The 20,412-nt window shown below is 52.9% G+C and overlaps 1 protein-coding gene and 1 long non-coding RNA gene across 11 annotated transcripts in view; one reads left to right on the forward strand and one right to left on the reverse strand.

Moving 5' to 3' along the window:
* Window positions 1–17: 17 nt before the first annotated feature.
* Window positions 18–17,541, reverse strand: LOC123788760 (uncharacterized). Of its 5 annotated transcripts, none has more exons than XR_015723771.1 (5): window positions 17,143–17,536; window positions 14,873–14,938; window positions 13,392–13,510; window positions 11,705–11,948; window positions 18–7,229 (listed from the first exon to the last, which is right to left on the reverse strand). It is a non-coding gene; the product is annotated as an uncharacterized LOC123788760 (long non-coding RNA). The 5 variants fall into 5 exon arrangements; XR_015723773.1 differs by lacking the exon at window positions 18–7,229 and adding an exon at window positions 14,254–14,424 and having other exon boundaries at window positions 10,001–11,948; window positions 17,143–17,511; XR_006778575.2 differs by lacking the exon at window positions 18–7,229 and adding an exon at window positions 14,254–14,424 and having other exon boundaries at window positions 10,001–11,948; window positions 16,396–17,511.
* An 839-nt stretch (window positions 17,542–18,380) lies between these two features.
* PRKAG2 (protein kinase AMP-activated non-catalytic subunit gamma 2) overlaps window positions 18,381–20,412 on the forward strand; it is a 256,153-nt gene continuing 254,121 nt past the window's right edge. For all 6 annotated transcript variants that reach the window (XM_045792281.2, XM_045792282.2, XM_045792283.2 and 3 more), the window contains exon 1: window positions 18,381–18,519. In XM_045792281.2, coding sequence (XP_045648237.1) covers window positions 18,406–18,519 — 114 coding nt within the window. In that variant the 5' untranslated portion in view covers window positions 18,381–18,405. The remainder of the gene's footprint in view (window positions 18,520–20,412) is intronic.

The following is a 20,412-nucleotide window of genomic DNA, read 5'->3' on the forward strand; positions in this document are numbered from 1 at the left end:
TTTGTGCAGGGGTGGGGGTGGGGGCTGCACTCTCTCCTGTGTGTCCTCCAGGGAGCATGGTCTGTGCTGGCCGCGTGGATATGACGCGGTCAGTAAACGCCTTTGGCTGAACCACCAGTTACTCCCTGAGCATTTGCCTGGTAGAAGCTACAAGATCATTGAAACCAAGGAGGAGGCAGAAGCAAGGTTCCAACAGCAGGCTGTTTGCCCAGTACCTTCTCCTCCACATTCCTCCCTAATTTTACACTCTGATTCTGATCTTCACGGCGAAGTTATAAATAAGATGGGTGATCTGTACCTCTCCTACTTAGAAGAAAAACATCTGAGATCACGTACAATAAAAGGTACAAAATAATAGAGCCATTGAAGTAAGGATAAGAAACACGACTGGACAGCAAGCTGGGGGGCAGCAGCAGAGACCCCGGCACCGCAGAGAGCCATGCGTCCTGATCTCTGGACCTGCCGAGGTTGAGGGAGGGTCTCTGCCTTTCTGAAGACGGCACTGCTAAGTTTGCAGGCGTATCTGTGTCCAGATGAACTGTGAAGTTTTCCTACGTGTTTTGGAAAATGGCACGCTTATTAGCTCTTTAAGACTCAACTTCCTCTAGGCTGGGTGGGTGGCAGTCACTGGTTTCACCCCCCACCAAAAAGCCCAGTAACGGTGAAAAGGGTAGGGCATTTCTGTCCCTGGGCTAGTTAAGAGCAGCCCCATGGGAAAGGGGCACCCAGCCACCCTAATCCCGAAAGGCAGGAAGGTTGGGATTCGGGGGTCCTGTCCGCAAACCTCCAGGATTGCCTGAAGTGGAGGGCTGTCCTTCGTGAGGAGCCTGAAGACCCCGTGCCTGTGTGAGGGACGGGAAAGGGCCAGCCCAGCACCATTCCATCGGGGCTGTGATGTCATTGCAGTCTGTAATCAGAAGGATCGCGTGGGGCCCAGATGCCCCAGGCCCGAGCCCCACATCCTGGTCTCACACGGTCAGCTGCCTCTGCTCCAGCGGGATGTCACTCCTGTCCGTGGGACTCTGAAATGCCCCTCCCAGCAGGCACGACAAAGCAAAGGATGACCGTTCACAGGCTTCTCTGACACACGGGACACACAGTGATGACGGGCCTACTCTATTTAGAGAGGGCTTCACGTCTTGCAAACTGCTGGTCCGTACACCCCCTCCTCCAACCCTCAGAGCAAAGGGCCGGTGAGGCGGATGCCCATTGTGTAGATGAGGCAGCTGAGGCACCCACGGCCTCCGCACTGGGGTGGGAGGGGGTGACAAAACCAGAAGCCAACTCACGGTGAGGAGAGCCCGAGGAGGCTGTGCATTAGCTTTTAGGGGCCGGTGGCAGCCAGGCTGGGGCTGCCGCGGCTCAGGCCGTCCTCCCTGAAAGGGGAGACAGAGCGGGGGTCTCGGAGGGTCCCGTGATGAGGTTATTGCTACACTCAGCTCACGCACTGCAGGTCAGAATGAGTCCTCCGGGAGGCAGTGCGCAGCCACCGGGCACAACCAGGAGCACAGCTGGTCCCCAGCCGGCTGTCACACCACGGGCTCCCCGCGAAGCCGCTCTGCCAGATGACACGATGTGTCATGAGAATGCACTAATTCTCTGGCCTTGATTGGAGATGAGCCGCTCTCTGGCTTAATTAAAATTGAAGCTTATGGGTGCTAAATGTGGCTCTTGCTAAATGCAAATTGTCTTTGATTTACATTTGGAATGGGTCCTCCTGTCCCCTTTCTGTGCGTTAACTTTCACGTGGCAAGATCTGGATTTTTTTTTTTCTTCTACTGAGAGCTGTTAAAGGACCGGAGGAGTTAGAGGCTTGGGTGGGTTCAAATATGGGGCTCAGCCCAAATCCCCAACAGAATGCCTTTCTCGTAGCTTCTTCTGTGGTCCCCATGCCACGAGGGCTGGTTAAGTCATAGAAAGTCAGAGTCTTGCAGACTGATCATAACAGAGCATTTGTGCACCTGGAGTCAGATGCTGGGTGTGGCTGGCCCCGGATAGCTGGGTTTTTATGAGGGCTGCACCCATGTGATCCAGTCCCCTCTCCGGCAGGCCCTAACCCCATGCGGAGACCCGCCGTGTGCTCTCTACTCTGAGGGCTGAGGTCAGACCCTACTTGGTTCCAAAACCAATCAGGTCAGTCTTGAAAAATACAACAGAAATAGCCTTTTCACAAGCAACAGAAAGCAGCAGCTGCCGAAAATCTTTTTACGGAGCAAGGTGAGAAATACAAATAAATCAAGTGAGGCAGTTTATAATTAAGTGCTAAGGGGTACAGCGCTGCCCATAGATGTGTTAAGAACACAGGGCAGCAGAGCAGGGGGTGAGCAAGAGCCTGGGTGCTCTAAGGGAAATTTAGGTGCCCTGACAGGGACAGAGGGAGCTGTGGGTAATTGGAGGAGAGGAGGACGGGTGCTCCAGGCAGGAGAGGACACAGGACAAATGTTCGGAGGGGCAGCCGAGATAGGCGTATTAGTTTCCATGGCTGCTGTCACCAAGTGTCACAGACCAGGTGGCTCGTTACAGAAACTCATCCTCTTGCGGTTCTGGATGCTAGAAGTCTGCAGTCAGCAGAGCCCACGAGGCTCTCAGGGAGGACTGCTCGGCGCCCATCTCTCGGATTCTGGTGCTGCTGGCAATGCTTGGTGCATCACTCCAACCAGTCTGCACCCTCACGTGGCCTTCTCCTTGCATGTGTGTCCTCACAAGGCGTTCTCCTTGCTGCGTGTCTGTGTCTGTGCCTCCTCTCTTCCCGTAAGGACCCAGTCCTCTAGTTTGGTGGAGGGGCCACATTAATGACCTCACCTTAGTTACCTAGATGACATCGGCCAAGACCCAATTTCCAGATAAGGTTACATTCGCAGGTGCCAGGCATATGGCTTCAACATATGTCTTTGGGGGACACAATTCAACCCGCCTACCATGCTTATGGGCCAGAGGCCAGCCTGCCCACCTCTTGGGGGAGACACTGTCAGGTAGAACTGGGCAGGGGGCTGGGGGAAGAGCTAAGGCAGGCGGGGCTGGTGGTCTGGGAGGGGGTTGATGAACCCCCTGCAGTGCTGGTGCTGTCAACAGTGGAGGGAGATGCAGCATGGAGGTTATGACCAGCCAGGGGAGAATCCCGACGCAGGAGCAACGGTCTGGAGCACAGCCGTGCCAACAGCAGAGAACTATGCTCCTTTCGAGAAACAGGTTTCTGATAGAGGGAACACTTGACCTTGGAGCACCGCCTTCCGTGCACCTGGAATAGCCCCCTGGGATCGAGGGCCTGTGGGCCCCACCAAGTCACAAAGCTGAACAGACGAGCAGCAGTCCATTGCAAGAGGGAGACGGTGCCCCTGGGACAGAGGCTGAGCAAGCTCACAGGGTTGAGGAAGCTGCACAGGCCAGCCGTTCAGACTGCCACATCACTCACGATGGTTCCACCACACCCCTTCCCCAGCCCACTCCTACGGCCATGTGGGTAGTGGGGTGTCCTGTAGGACCACCGTAAGGAACAGATAAAAAAATCCCAGCTTGATCGACAGATGGCCATCTTGGGGGAGGGATCTGAAAGTGTCCGGCAGCTGCATTCTGTCATGTTCTGGGACAGCCCTGAATGACCCAGGTGACCGTTCTTGCCAGTGGGCACATGCTCACCCACATGTGTGGAAAGAGAAATAGACCAAGGTGCCTGGGCTGTGGCCAGTGGCCCAGCTAGCTGGTTAGGGGTCTGGAAGGAAAAGGACTGGAGGGTCAGGGACAGAAAGATCAGGGGAGAGGCAGGTGGATGGACATTTGGGAGCGGGCACATGGTGTAAAGGTGTTTGGCTCCCACGTTAGTGCCCACCAGAGAGCACCCACCATGCAAGGGGCGCTGGACAGCCAAGTGTGCAGCTGCCTCACTGGTTGATGGCAGCTGGCCTTTGTCACCAGCCACCCTGGGACTGGCGAGATGGGTACGTGACTGGAGCAGCCGGAGTGGCAGAGAAGGTGGTTATGCGTGGGCCTGACAGCACCGACTCCCATTTATCAAGGGTCATCTAGAACTGCCCCTTCTGAATTTCCAACCAGTCAGCCACCGAGGCCACTGCCGACCCCAGTCGGTGCTGCTCCCTGAGGGGACCATCTGTCTGGTAGCAAGGTGGCCACATGAAGCCCCTTTCACCTCAGAAGGGCCAGCGGTTCATCTTACAAGGATAGACAGCTATTCCAGGTGTGGATTTGTCTCTCCTGCCCACAGAGCCTCAGCGAGCACCACCGTCTGGGGGCTTATGGGGCAGCTGGCCAGGCATGGACACCACACAACAGAGCATCCAACAGAGGGCTCACGTCACAGCTAAGAAGGTGCAGGGGTGGGGCCATGACTGTGCTCACATCACAGCTAAGAAGGTGCAGGGGTGGGGCCATGACTGTAGGATGCACCGGTCCCCACACTCCACACCATCCCCAAGCAGCCAGGCTCACAGAGAGCTGGGATAGTGGACTGCAGGAGTCCCTGAGGCTCGGAGGGGAGGCTGTGCGGGGTTGGGAAGGAACCCCTTGCAGGTGCAGCGTGTGCTTTACCTCAGAGACCCCTCCGTGGTGCTGCGTCTCCCGTAGGAAGAACACATGGACCATGCAGTCACCCCAGTGACCTGCTGGGAGACTCTCTGCTTCCTGTGCCTGCAACTCTGGACTCTGTAGAGTTAAAAGTCTGGTTCCCAAAAAGGACACGGCCAGGGTCCTACTGAACTACAAGCTACAGTTGTCACCAGGACACTCTGGCTCCGCGTGGCCGGGGTCCGGGGGGTGAGGAAGGAAGTCACTCTCTTGGTGGGGTAAGTTGACCTTGATCCGGGGTAGGAGGTAGTGCGCTTTCATACGATGCGGTGGGGGAGGGAGACACATGGAAGCCAGGGACCCCTGTGGCTCCTCCCTTGTGCGGGCTCAGCGTGACTGTGTGCCCTGCAGCCCTGGCCCAGGGACGGTGTGATTATGAAGGACTCCGAGCCCTCAGGACAAGGTCTGGGTCACACTCCCAGGTAGGCCATTTAGACTGGATACTGTGGGGTGGGGGGGACGAGCTGCAGCACTGGTGGCTTACAGTTAATTCCATCCTTCTTCTTCTAAGTCTCCCCAGAGGTGAGAGACCCAAGAAACCACAGGGGAGTTGCTCCCTACACATGGACAAAACTGTGCATCCGTGTGTTGCAAGGGGAGATGCGGTGGCCACAGAGGTGACACCCAGCTGTCCCTCCAAAGGCCCTGCCACAGAGGCATCCTTGACTGATAGCCCCAGAGCCTCCCGCTTGGCTTCTGAGGCCACACCTTCCTTGGGCTGTCCCCAGGTAAGGACGGAACATGATGGGTCCACAGCATGTCTGCGACTGACGACTTGTGTGTAGTGACTCCCCCTTGGTCTGGCTGTGAACTGTGCTCAGAACTGTGCTGATCTGAAGCTTTTCCTACCCTTTCCACTGTCCTGCCATAGGTATCAGACCTGGGCCATGGTCTGAGGCTCTCCCCACCTACCTCTGCTCGTTCTCCCCTGCACCCTGCACAGACAGTGTCCCCATTCAATCTCTCACGTGTCTAATTCTGTCTTGGCGTCCACCTCCCTGAGGATCCCAAGGGGAGCCTCTGAAGTTACTGTTTCTTTGTTTAATAAGGGATAGAGAGATGAACTGAGTAATCCCTGGGATCCTAGCAATTCAGCCTGAATCAGATCCAAGTTTTCATTCATAAGGGTCAGTTGGAGCAATGTTCACCAGCTGGTGGGATGTGGACAGACACCGTGATGTGGGAATTTCACTACTGGACCCTTTATGTGCCTTATCCACACGGACGATTCGGCTAGATGCTTGCACAAGTATTCTATCGCAAGTCTATGGGCATTGATATTTTTGCTCTTTTGCACCTCTCACACTGCCCCAAATTTACAAAAGGTTTAAAAGGAGTTCTGAAATATTTTGAGCAGTAGGAAAATCATTAGAACAAAGGCAGATCTTCCCAAAGGACTATTATAATGCCCTTGTTTGTGGGCGGTTCCTCTGCTCTCCATGAAAGCCGAACAGTGATAGAACAGGGAGGCAGGTAATCAGAAGGGGGAATGAAGCATGAGAGACTATGGACTCTGAGAAACAAACTGAGGGCTTCAGAGGGGAGGCGGGGTGGGGGAATGGGATAGACCGGTGATGGGTAGTAAGGAGGGCACGTATTGCATGGTGCACTGGGTGTTATACGCAACTAATGAATCATCGAGCTTTACATCAGAAACCAGGGATGTACTGTATGGTGACTAACATAATATAATAAAAAAACATTAAAAAAAAAAAAAAGAACAGGGAGGCAGGGCATTTTGCGATCTCATGTAGCCCTAAGATTAGCCACTTTGTGAATCTGGATATAAAAACACAAAGAGATAAAAGGATTTAAAAAAAAAAATGAGGATGTGGTAAGAGTAAACCGTAAGGAAGGTGGGCATTTTTACATCAGGTCTTGGTAATTCTCTGAACCAGAAATCTGACCATTTACATCAACCTGACAACCCCTCCCTCCTAGCGCAGCCCCTCCTCCCAGCCCAGAGGTATCTGGTTACAGAGCCACGGGAGTATTAACCAGGAATAAAAAGGACTGAGTTCTGCCTGTTCAAGTAAATAACCAATGTGCTCTTGACGATGCTGGGTCTTGGCTTCTGTAATCACTGTGGTTTTTTTTTTTTTTTTTCTTGCTCAGGTAACTTGAAAAATTACCAATGGACCTCGATAATCCCAGTCATTAGTAAGCTTAAGCAGGCTTTCTTCAAGCACAAAGGGCAAAGTTCTTTTCCTATGGGAGTTTTGTGCACTCTGATCCCATCAGAGGTAGTGAGTGCCCAGAGCCGCGGGCATATCCAATTCCTCTGTTGGAGCTGAGCCTCCGAAAATGGCCCTCGCATCCCACAAGCACGGTGTGGATACAGGAAGCTGCCCACCCACACAGAGGGCGGTCTCACGGCCTCCCAGCCTTCCGTTCCCACAGATATCCAGAATGCACTCGGGAATAAACAGCCGGGTCCTGCAGGTCCCTCGGGAGGCTGCTGGCCATGAGGGCCAGGCTACCTGACCACAGCGAAGACTGCGGCCAAGGTGGCTGAGGGGCAGCAGAGTCAGGCTGTAACAGCCCAATAACAGGCATTCCTGTCGGCTACAAACTCTGCATACGCAGCCTTCCCCTTCTTCTTTGCTTCTCTTCTCCCTTCCTGCATCCTTTCTTTTCCTCCCCACCCTGTTCTAGAAAGAATAACACAATTAAGTTAATTAAAAGTGAGATGTTCATTAGTTAAGGCTCTTGCCTCGCAAGAAACAGAAATCCAACTCTATCTTAAGAAAAGACGGGAATGTGGTTGGCTCACAGGGAGAGGGAGAGGAGGAAATGGTCTTAGGGGTGATGGGGGCCAAGGCTTCCATGTCTTCCCTCCTTCCTTCTGAGAGCCGTACTCTCAGGCTACTGTCCCTTGAGGGGGGCAGCTCCAGGTGGAAGCCTTGCAGCCTTGGGGTGGGGAGGGAGGGGGCTTGGTCAGCTCCAGTTAGAATCCAAGGGAAGGGCTCTGATTGGCTCCCCAAATGAGGGTGGTTGTGATTGGCTGAGCCTGTGGGCAGGGACCAGAACACTGAGGCAGAGGGGCAGCCCCTGCCAGCAGGGGAGGCAAGTTCCCCCAAAGAGGAGGATAAAGCACTGAATGGACAGGGCATGTGTGGGTGGGTTCCAGCTTTCAGCGCTGATGCTCTGGTCTCTGGCCACCCGTGAGAAAGACATGAGGGTTGGTTCCAGGGCCCACAAGGAACAAAAGAACCAAGAGTTCAGGAGAAAGGCCAAGTACTTGGTTGGTTTTAAGACCAAACAGGAATTTCTCTCCGGAGACCTTAACATATGTCTTTTTTAATGTTTCAAACTATCACATCCCCCTGTTGGCTAGCCACACTCACCCCTGCCCTAATAGAATCGAGTCCTGTCTGTCGGGGTTTCAGACACAGCTCTGGTTGGGACAGTTCTAGGTAGAAACAGATTTCTCTGCAGGGTCCACCCCAAATAACTTTATTGCCCTTCTCCCTCTGGAGTCCCAGTGCAAAGCCCAACATACTTTCTAAAATCCCATGTGATCCCTCTTCCGCCTTCATAAAAACCCTCTTTCCACTTGGGCCTTAAGTGGTATCCCATTCCTAGGCCTCTGACTCATTCCCCTGCTGTTCAATAATATAAAAGTCTCTAGAAAGGCTTACAAAGTCAAAAACCCTAACCTCACATTTGCATCTCATACAACATAATCTCTCTTCAGGGACGGTTTGGTGCAGATGTCATGCACATGAAATGGGAAGGGGACGCGTGTTGGCATCCCCTTCACCGCATGTCCCCCCACAGGGACTCAGATAGGCTTTCAGCCCACACAGCTGGGAGGGCAGCTCAGTTGCCAGCTCCGTGGGAAGCAGCTGTGCTCTCCTGCCTGGTGATCCTGGGGGACGGGCTATTCTAGAAGGCACCCTCCACAGCCACACACGTTCTGGAGGGCGACAGGCAGGCACCGTGCCTGCAACTCTCTTGGCTGAAAAGACAGAGCAAAGTGTGCAGCTGTTGTGTGTCTGGTTCCCAAAATACTTTCCAGGAGAAGGATCGGAAGAAGGGTCAGACCAGCAGGTCTCAAACTTCACACCAGCAGGTGCACACCAGGAGGCCTACCTCAAACTGTCTGACCAGAGCGTGCGGAAGCAGCCCAGTGCCTGAGGGCCACTCTGTGACAAATGCTACTCCATCCCCGAGGTGCCAGGCTCTCGGCTGCCCTGGGACCAGCGGCAACTTTGGAACAGACTTTTAGGATGTGAGCTCTCCTCTGGGGTGAATATCATTTCTCAGCGCAGAGCCACAGGGCATATGCCCAGGAAATTATGGGCACTGTGATTTCCCAGAAGAATTCTGGGAAGCAAACAGCAAACATGCCACTGCTGTGTGCTCTACTTTTGGGACTGACGCTAAGAGAAAGGAGCATCTCCCACGTGCAGGTGCTCACACACTCCCCAGCACTCTCATCCGGTGATTACTAAGTGGTTGTGCAACGTGCCTGCAGACACACCACCAGGGAGTGGCAGAGGCAAGTGTGAGTCCAGAGCCTGTGCCCTTCCCACCACACTTCTCAGTATGTGACAGAAAACCTCAGCAGCCATAGAAATAAATCAATAACACAAACCACATAAAAAAGGGAAAATCCTGCATGCCAAAAAAAAAAAAAAAAAAAAAAAAAGAAGGCAAGATAAACAAAGTCAAAGGCAGATAGACGGGGAAGAAACACTTGGCAATCCACGGCACTGATGGGTCTAATTCTGTGAAGGTGTAAAGAGCCCCTACAAGCAGGTGAGAGAAAGAGCTAGCACCAACAGGAGAGAGGGCCAAAAGCACAGACGGGTAATTTGCAGGAAGGTAACTGAGGAGGAAATACAAACGCACAAAAGCTGTTCTTCATTCAGAACAAGAAAACGAAACAGTCCAAGTACGAGGCACTATTTTCACCTAACACATCAGCAAATATCAGAAAGTTAGGAAATCAACTTTGCTAGTGGGCCTCACGAGACAGGCCTGCACGTGCCCCGTGGCGGGAGTGCACCCCAACCATAGGAGGAGTACAGACAGCCTGCGTCCCGAGGGGACCGTGCAAGCGAGCTTTGCTCCAGCATCGGAGCGCGTGCTTCACGACACTGCAGTGTGTGTACCCGCATTCCAGCTCTGGGAGCAGCCTCGGTTCTCATCAGGAGGGGACTGCTTCAATAAACAAATGTAACAAATGACAAATCACCATCAAGCAAGGTATGTGGTGTTTCTACTATGGAATACTACGCGGCCATTTCCGGAACAGGGCAGCTCTCTGCAAACTGCTACGCGCCCTCCAAGACATGCCGCTGAGTTAGCAGACGCACACCTCGCCCCTCCACTCGTGCAGGGAAAGGTCCCCACCTGGCCCCTCCCCGCTCTGCTTTCCCATCTCTCTCCCCACCAACCCCCCCACCTCCTCCTCCATCACGGGGGCCACTGCTCCCTATTCCTGGGGAAACCAGAACGCCCAGATCCCTGCCCGTGTCTCCGGGCACCCATCCCTCCAGTCACGTGACGAGCCTCCTGTCACCCGGTGGACTGTCCCCCACCCGGTCCACAGCTGGCACACCTCACCCCTCTTGACCACTTCAGAACTTTGCTCCTGCACTTTTCCTGTTCTGCATGGTGGATTCCCTTCCTGGACTGTGATGGAGTCATGTCATTCACACTCGAACACGCTGGAACATTCTACTCCTTAAAAACCAGCATCTGTTGACCCACAGTCCTCTCCCCACCGCCTATCTCTGCTCCCTGTTCTGCAAAGCTCTTGGAACTAGCCTTTAAGCAAGTGCCCCTCCGTGGCCCTGTGTCCTGCAAGCCCTCTCCACGGGCCCACTGCTCCCTCCCGTCTATGGTTCATCAAGACTGCCGTGGCCAACCCCACGGTCACCTCCAAGTCCTGTCATGCAGGGTGCACTTTCCTTGACGCACTTCTGTCTCCTGGACGCCAGATCCACTTCTCTTGGTTCTCTTCGTAACTCAAGGCTGCTCATCTCCCCAGCTTCTAACTGGTAGAAGGTCATGGGGTGCAGTCCTGACCTCTTCACTGTCTACACTTGTGCCCGATTCAGTTCCCTGAAATGCCAGGTGGGCCAACGTCTCCAGCCAGATGTCTCCCTGCTGCTCGGGTATCTTCACTTAGGTCCCTACAGGCACCTCAGACTTACTACAGCCAAAAGAAGACTCCCCATTTCCCCGGCCTCTCCCTAAGCCTCCCCTCCCAGGAAACAGGATCATTCTAGCTGCTTGGGCCAAGACCTTCAGAGCCATATGTCACCCGTTTCCTTCTCTCAGACCTTGTACCCGATCTATCAGCAAATTCTGGGGATTCTGTCTTCAAAATACATCCGGAAGCAACTACTTCTCACCACCCTGCCTCTCCCTTCATGGTCTGAGCCAGGGCGTCTCTTGCTTGGATGACGGTTACAGTCCCTAACTTATACTCTCCACCTCACAGAGCTGCCAGGCCAATCTTTCAGAGCGGAAGCCAGATCGTGCCCTTCTTCTAGCTGATGCTCCCCAGCACCATCCCTACATAAAGCCTCACCTTCCTCCCGCCACCCGCAGCCACATTGCCCTCCTGACCTTTCCTAGAACCCTCCCCCACAGCTGCGCACCTGGTTCCCTCACCCATGTCTCCCTGATTTCCACTCATATGTCCACTGGGCTCTGGGACCACAGTCAGAGCGGCCTGGCAGCCACTGAGGGACGGTCCTGGCTGGTGGGGCTGGAGCCACAAAGGAAAGACACGCTCCCCAAGCAAAACAAGGCAAGAAGAACCCCCAGCCTCTCTCCTGCTCCCACATTCCAGTCTCCCCACTGCCCCCCTCTGGCCAAACCCGGCCAGACGCGAAGTGGAATCAGTTGGGTAAAGGTCCTCGGGTGGCAGCTCCAGGCAACACAGAGCAGGGTGGGACAGAGACCGGATCTACGGGCAGAGGGAGATGACCACACAAGAACACCCCCCCTGCAAAAGAACAAATCTTCAAACAGGCTGAAAAACCACTCTCATGAGGGAGTGGTTACAATGACCCAATTCTCTAGCCCTCTCCCTTCTTGGTGAACCAATTATGTCAGTTTCTTAAGGCTGAAATATAAAGAAAAGACTTAGAACCAACAATCCTACCAAGATGTAGACTCTTGTTGAAGCTCGGGTCGAAGCCGCTGTGCTCGGATCCTAGCCAGGAGACTGTGGATGGTTTGTGGCCTCGGTGCTGACCAGTGTGAGCACGGAGACTCTGCAAGCGCTCCGTATTAGCAGTGAGCCCCACACGCACCCCTGTGCTCCACACAAGGTCCTTCTGGTTGGCCAGAGAAACTCTGCATCCGTCTTCACAAGATTCTCATCATGGGCATCGCGTATGGATAAGCTACAATGACAGGAAAGCGTTCTCCCAGGCTGGTCAGAGAACAACGAACTTTGTAATTATGCTTTACTTTTCACCTAGAGGGTAAAATGCTACAATGAGTAGGGATAGAAAAAAAATTTTTAAAAAAACAAGGTAAGTCCTTTTGCACAATGGTGCACTGGGAGTGTGTGTTAAAATGATTTTAAATGACCTTTTGCAAGCCCACGGCACGGAGTTTCTCTCTCCCCATTCTCTCCCAAGACCTCATGCAACCCTTTGGAGTTACATTAAGGAACATCTTACAAAATACCTTTTTGACCCACATGGCATAAGGAGGATTGTTAAAACTCACTATGTCCTTGACGGCCTCCCTGTACAACCAGAGCCCTTGACCTGGGCATCTTGTAGGCTCTGTCCGTGTACTAAATAGGCATTTATTGATTGTGATATGAAGTGCTAAGGTTCAAGGACGGGGATAGACGCGGGCAAATTCGTGCATGGGTTTAACTCCAGGTGTGCCTGGGCCCTCTGGGAGGGACACAGCTTTCTCTGAGAGTCAGGATGGAAACTGCATCTGCGGTGATGAGTGGATGTCAAGAGCTCTAAGTCTGGAACACACCTGAAAATCCAGGACACACACTGGAGTCCCACTGTCCAAACACGGCCAATCCTAAGGCACTGTAAATGTATTTTTTTTTTTCTGGAGTCTTGTTAAAAAACCGTAACTGGCATTCTAGAGGCCAGGTCTGGATATCAGCTGCAAGTTACGTGAGCAAAAGCTTAAGAGTGGTACTGGTAAGGACCCTCTCATGCAAGTTACTGTTCATATTTGCACTGTAGTATATGAACTTTGGGGCTAGTATAATTGCCAAAGAAATTTTATTTGCTTGGGAAATTACTATAATTAATTTGCATTGTTTTATAATGCCTCAAATAGATACGCTGAGTGAGAGATCAGAAATCAGTCACGAGCCATATTCCAGTAATAGTGGTATTCCAAATTTCCCTGGGTTAATCTGTATGCTTACAGTGCGTTCAAAGCTCAGAACTAAGTTGAGAACCAACATACACAGACCTTTAGTCAAATTCTGCAGCCCTGGATGGGAGGAAATGCCAGATCACCAGAACAAAAGTTACATGGGAACTCTGCAAAGCAGTTATAAAAGCAGCCAATGGCAGAACCGAAGACTTTATTCCCAACTAATGCTGTTTACGTGACTCCCACCCTTAGTCAAGGAAGGGGACATAATTGCTGGGATTACCTATTCTTTTATTTAGCAAACAGACGCCTTTCCACTGCACAGTGCTGCGGGTCACACATATCCTGCCTGCTGAATCTGTCATTCTTTAGAACTGTTGAGTGTGTGTTTAGGCACAGAGCCGGTCAAGACACCAGGCTGTTCTCTAGAGAAAAAAAGTGAACAGCAAGTCTGTCTGTTGGGAGAATACTGCCACAGAGCTTACCTTTATCTTAATCCAAAGTACTTGTTGGATTGCACGAGCAGGACGACCCACGGTTAACTGGCATTATGGATGAAGTGCAACGTGAAACACAGATAAAGGAGGTGGCTTGTGTGGGTCCCCTGAAAAATCAAAAGCGACCCATGAAAAGGTTGCCAGGACATATGCTGCCCCAAAGCAGCCCTCTCCACGGGTCCTGAGCGCACCTCCACCTCTACCCTTGGATTGATATTAGTGGCCTCATTTAAAACCAGGGAGCAAAAGCTTTCACAAGGTTACATAATCGGTACCCATGTTTAAAGGAAAATAAAAATTTGAATGTGACCCTTAGCCCTGGTTTTCACAATGAGATGACAACACCCGCTTCTCTGGTATCCAATGAGTTAGCAAAGCATTCGCAGAGTCCTCAGTCCAGACCCTGTTTCATTTTTCCAAGAGGTGCTTTCTGCACAGAATTGAGTGACTGGTTTCCTAAATATACAAACCTACGTAGCTAAGATGTTGATGTCTGTCCAAGGTCACCCTGAAGGAGTTTCCTAAATAGTATTGCTAGCCTTGTACAAAGCTTTTAAAAGCAGAGGGGCCATGCTTTTTAGTTTCTTTCCAGACGGCCGGGCAAATTAAAATCAATAGGTAGAAGTTAAATGGATATCAGAGCACGTTCTGACGGCTAGTCTCAGTTTCCCTCCTCCGTAAAATGTCTCTGAGAGTTCTAGGGGATTTTAATAGAAAAAAATTGGGGAACAACAATTACACAAACACACGTGTGGTATAAAATGGGGTTAACAGCATCTCCTCCTGCAGATGTACTAAAACCTATAATACAGCCCCAGCCCTGGCACATAGTAGGTGCTGCATATTGTACCTCTCATTATCATCAGCCTGGACAAGTGATGCCTCGATGGAAACATCTTCAACAAGCTCCCTTTCCCTGAGAAGCACTGTCCTAAGCCATCTGTGGGGAAGGACCAGAGGCCTTTTTTTTGCTTGTTTGTTTTTAATTTTCAATTCATTGTGCAATGGTACTTTTGAAAAGCTAAATAAAAAAGGGATTAACAGAGCAATACAATTAACAAAGATGTACAATATATATAATCACGACAAAACACAAGCTCCCTATTAAAGAGGACTTAGAAATCTTCAGAAGATTCTCTTGCAGAAGGGGGAAGGAAGTGACTTGCTCACAGTTATTTAGCAGATGAGTAGCAGTGCTGGGGTAGGACTCAAGTCACACTCTTAGAGCCTGTGAGGTGCTTCCCATGCCCCCCCCCCCAGTCCTGGCCAGCCTCTACTTCTCATCCTTCCATCAGTCAGAAGGACAGGGCCACACCAGGGTAAGGCGGATGTCTCTGGGTAAAAATTTAAGGGGGTGCCAAAAAACTCAGTCATTATGATAAGTAATATTTCAACGCAATTATTTTTTTTATAGGCAAGGCAATACTGTGCTAACAAATAATTATCAAAATCTCAGTGGTTTAACCCACCTCAATCAAGTCCGAAGCAAGCTGCCCTCTCGTTTCTTACTGGACACCATCCAGAACACGTGGTCTCTAAGATGATGGCAGCAGAGGAAAAGAAAAGTGAGGGAGACATACCAACTCTTCACTGCCTGATGTGGAAATAATTCACAATAAAACTACTCACATTTCATTGGCCAGAATTAATTACACATTCTTAGCCTAACGGCTAGGGCACTGGAAAATGTAGAGGACCACATAGATATTCCGTGACCTAAGACCCTCTGCTTTACTCAAACCCTGTGCAGTATATATATATATATATATATATATACACACATATACATATATATAGCATATTATAAACTTAATATATGAACTTATAACCTTCATATTTCATGTATAAAGTTTAAATAGATTACATATAAACCTTATATATAAGATTATTATGTATATAAACTTGTTATATATATAATCTGTAGAAACTTATATGTATGCAAACTTTATTTTATACCCGAAAGAGTCAGAATTTTTCATAAAGATAGGATCAGTAATGGTGTTGACCAGAGCAAAAGGCAAACTCACTAATGCTTCTCTTTATTTTAAATTTCGATATTGTGTTCAGCATAGCTCATATTGCATTATTTTGAGAAGGGAGTCATGGGTCAGCGGATTCAGAAACAATCAGTGGCAAGGGTCATCATATGGACACAGTTGCTTGGCACGCCATGTTTAGCCACTGGCTAAAATAACTGTGTGTGCAGCAAGGTGGAGGTGAAGATGGGGTTGCCGGCACCCCAAAGCAAAACCACCACAAAAACTCAATTCTAAGACTCCACTGATTGGAAGATATATGATCAATTTATTAATATCTTTTCAGAAGGAGAAAGAAAATGTCTGGTAAGCCTCTTTTGGCACTGTCTCTAAGGAACACCCAGATCTCAGAACTATTAACCTATGTAGCAACAACAACAAAAGGCTCTTAAAATGCAGGCAATATGGTAACACATTTTAATTTAGGGTCCCCAGGCACTGAAGTCTACACCCCAGCAAAATAAATTCAGAGAAGGCATCAATTTTATTAATGAATGGCCATATTTACACAAAGCAACTGACAAAAGTACCTATTAGAACTGCTAACCACTGCCCATCAACCAGGACAGGCCCCAGGCAAACATTTAGCGGGAGCAATAACACGGTGGCTTCCTGGTTCTGAATCCTCCCTAGTGGATCTTCCTGACTTCCCTTCCTGTCAACTTCCTCCTTCCCACCTCTCCATCCTTCTTTCCCAAATCAGTTCTCATCAAATGGGGTGATGTCCACGCCCTGGAAAATTAGTACTGTGACAGGGATTAAAATGTGAAGCCTTCTAAAGTGGCAGTTGGGGAGTATTTTGAGCAGGTGTGGGCTCCCCTGGTCCCAAGGTAAACCCCCTTACCTACTTTTCTGCTTCTAAGCAGTGTTTCCAGCATTTAGGGGAATAATGCAGGCTCATGACCCGCCCCCCACCCCAGCCCGTCAGAAAAAGGTCAAAGTGTTAAATTCCACACCTGTGGGACCAGGATGGTTACTTGGTTTTTGAACCCAAACTAGTCCCCTCCAGAGCATGTCAACCTTCTGTCAAGCATGGAGCTCCAGGACTTTCCAGTCTGGTTTCTTCTGGACTGGAGAGCAGGGGAGCAAGAGAAGGAAGATATAAACTGCTATGAACCAAGGAAGCACCCAGACTGGGGGGGATTTCACACCAGATGATGGAAGAACACAGGAGAGATGGCTGAAACACCTGGTGGGGATGGGTGGGAGGCGAACCTAAGGGGTGTCTCTGAGGCGGGCTAATCCCTCCTCCTCTGAGGAGAAGACTCCTCGAATCTCCGAATCTCCGCACCTGGACAGGAGTTAAGGCCGCTTCCTCACGTTCTTTCTCTGCTTTACTGATTAGGGGGAGAGGCGGAGCCGACGTCAGCACTCAGGGCGCTCCAGTGACTTTTGGGGTCACTACGTCCTCAGAACTTAGAGCGGGAAAGGAGGCGTCTCCCGACCGAGCATTCACCCCACTTCCAGCCGGGAGCTAAGGTCGCGTCATCCTAGGGCGTTCGAAGGGGGACGCCACCACCTAAGCCCCCCGCCCCTCCGGCCCTTGGCTACGGGCCGCGCCAGAGTGGCAACGCGGTGGCACGTGGAAGCCTCGCCCTGGGTTTGCAGCCCTCTCGGCACCCATTGCTTTCCGCAGTCCTAGGAACTCCTCGTTTTCCTGGGCGCGGGGCTGCGGATACTGCAGATACTGCGCCCGCACTTACCGCCGATCCACTGCGCAACTCTTGGCGAACCCGAGATAATCCGGGTGTGAGGGGACGGGTAGGGCGGGCTGTGAAAAGCCGCACTCCCCGGCAACACCGACCGCGCTGCGGGTGCACGGGGGTCCGCACGCGCGGTGGAGAGCGACCGGGGCCGCGGCTTTCCCGGAAGCAAGTGCGGGTCAGTGCGCATCCCCCCAGCAACCCCCGGCTTCCGCCGCTGCAGGGGTGGCGGGGCAGGGCGCAGGGGCGTGTTTCAGGGGGTCGGGCGTAGACAGAGACGCTGGGGGACGAGATGCATCAGAAACCGGCTCCCAGCGAGTCCCGCGCCGCCGCGGCCGTAGGAGAGAGAGACCCCGCCCGCGAGGCAGGCGACCTCGTGCGGCGACCCGGGGGCGGCACGGGGCGGCGGGGGGAGCGGGCGAGCGGCGTGCGCCGTGCACTTCCTGTTCAGTGCACGCGGCCTTCCACCGCCCCGCGCGCGCCGAGCCTGCGTCCGGGCCGCGCCACCCCTCGCTGCCGTCTCCCTGTCCCCGAGACGCGGCGCCGCGGAGGGACGCAGCGGGCGCGCCCTCCGGCTGGCAGGGCCCACGCGAGCCGAGCCGCCGCCAGAACTTCTGCGCGCAGCCGAGCGGGAGCCCAGTTGCCTGGGCGTTCGCGTTTGCGCCTCCTCCTCCCTCCTCCCCTCTCTCGCCCAGAAGGGGGACGGGCCGAGTTCCAGGCTCCCGGCTGGTTCATTCTGCGGCCGAGGATTATATTTACATACAGACTGTCTCACTCTCGCCAGATTGTCCTCTTCGGCGCAGGCACGGGAGGGTTGTTTTCCAAATTATTGTCTTTACTTGCACCTGCCTTTCAGATTACCTCTGGGAATCTGTGGGAGGAGCTCAGAGGGTGGAAAATGTTGCTTCGCTTTGCAAAAGGAAGAAAACTTTGTCACCCAGCGGGAGACCTCTGCCACGCGTAACCCGGAGAGACACCAGAACCAGGACAGCCTTGGGCTTTGATTTTGCATCGCTGAGCCCGTAAGGAGGAAGAGGACACGTGAACACCGCGCACCCGCCGACCGCCATCCGTCCCTGGTGGCGGCGGCCCGAGGTACCTGCGCCACCTTCCTTCCCCGGGGAAGTCCCCACGCGGTGTCTTCGGGGTGGAAGGATAATAATAAAGAGCGCGCGGCCCGAGGCCGACAGCAGGGGCCGGGCTAGGAAGGAGAGGACCGAATTGCTGGAACTAGTCACCCGGAATTAACTTCTGGTTAAAGTTATGGGAAGCGCGTCCATGGACACCAAGAAGAAGAAAGATGTTTCCAGCCCTGGAGGGAGCAGCGGCAAAAAAAACCCCAGCCAGAAGAGGCGTTCGCTGCGAGTGCACATCCCGGTGAGTGCCCGCAGCGCGGTCCCCGGTTCCCCACCCTCTCGGCGTCTTCGACCCTGGCGCCGAAGCGGTTAACGCGGGACGCCCCGCGCGCGCCGTGCGTGCCCCTTCTGTCACTTCGGGCGCCCAGGGATGGGTGGCGGCGCAGGGTCGAGCTGGGCCGCCGAGCCTAGGCTCCATCTCTCTCCCCAGCTGCGCACGGCCGGGGCTCGGCGACCGGCTTTGGCGGGGACGCGGGAGGGGGCGCGGGGCGCGGCTGGTGGCGGGCTGGGCGTAGCCCGGGATCCCGCTCGGTGCGGGTGCTGGGGGCGGTGCGTAGTGTTGTTTTGTTGAAAAAGGACAGTGTGGACTGCGCTTGAGAGAGGTGGAGCCGCGCGCTGCTGCCGGGGACGCAGGGGAGGGGCGGTGGGCGGGGACAGCGGGCGGGGGTGTGTGGCTGTGTAGCTGCGCCCCCAAATGGACCTTCCTCCTCCCCAGTCCCCCTCGGGGTGTGCCTGGGCCCGGGGCGGGGAGCTGCTCTGCGGCCGTTCCTTTCGCCTACATCCTCTCCCCTCCCCTGCACTTTTCGGGCATTTGGGGACTCGGGATTCCCTAACGCGTGCAGAGCTGCTGCGAACTTCAGCCCCGGCCACGCCGGCAGCCCCGCCCGGACTTTGGCGACATCGATCGGTCTGCGGCTCGACTTTGTCCATCCCGAGGGAGCACCGGGCGGGGTCGTGTGCCCACCGTGGGTTTTGCCTACGCAGCTTGCCCGCGGCCTTCCCCAGCTTCCCTGTTGACAAGTCAGGTGGTAGGACGTGCGGCGCAGCCCTTACCTGCACCCGAAAGAAACCCCCAACAGGGTCACGCCCCTGGTCTCCATCAACCAAGTTGTCCAAACACACGTCCACGCAGATGCACGCGCACAGACACATGCATACGCAGAGTAGAGCGCTCCATGAAGAACGGGATTTTGTTCTCTGTGTGGGGTAACTGGCCCTGGGCACAGGGTGGGAGCGCACAGTGAGTCCCATCCTCCGAGGCCTGCCTCCCACTGGGCGGGACTGGGGTGGTGCTTCTTGCCACTCACGTCCCACCGCGAAACCCACGAGGCACTTTCCTTCAGTGTTTGTTGAACGCAGCTCCTTTCTCTTCCGTGTGTGCCTGCACTCAGATGGAGAAGGTCTGATGGGTAGTGGAGGGAGCAGCCCGAAGTTTAGAGGAGGTAGCCAGCCCTCCCTTCCTGGGGGAAGTTCAGGGAGCAGGTAACCAGCTGCTGCGTGGCCACCAGGGTGGTGACCCAAATATGCAGGAATAAGCATTCTATTTTAGAATGGATTATTCTAGTTTACATAGCTAACAGATGTTTTTAGCCATATTTGTAAATGAAAAATTAGGCATTGGTATTACAGATCTCTCTGGAGCGGCGATCCCTTGAGGAAGCCATTTACCACTCACTTTTTCCCATTTGTCAGAGATAATAATTTGCTTTGCCTACCTTGCAGGGATGTTGAAATAAAATAAGTCATGGGAAAGCTCTTGCAGATTTAAAGTGTTATATACATGTATGGCTATCATGTTGACATTAGAACAACTGGTTTTAAAAAGAGAGACATAGAGAAAAGAAAGGGACACTGTCCAGTGTCATGTCATAGTGTACCGAGGCCAACTGCAGTGTGGGGTAGGTGTGTGGGGCTGCTGGAGGGGTGGTGCTAGTGGTTAGTGTGGGACAAAATCCAGAACCCAGAAAAGGACTAAGAGGCCACACTGTGAGAGCGGAAAGGCCACAGTGCAGCTGAAATACTCTGACCACCCTTCTTGCTTGCTGGACATGATTTTGGCTGCTTTAAACAACCTTCGGGCATGCTCCATCTCTTACCGAAAGTGCTGTTCACTCAATTATTCCACAACAAGCGT

The sequence above is a fragment of the Ursus americanus genome, chromosome 3 (assembly GCF_024610735.1).
Source record: "Ursus americanus isolate L20-20 chromosome 3, mUrsAme1.1.p, whole genome shotgun sequence".
NCBI lineage: Eukaryota > Metazoa > Chordata > Mammalia > Carnivora > Ursidae > Ursus > Ursus americanus.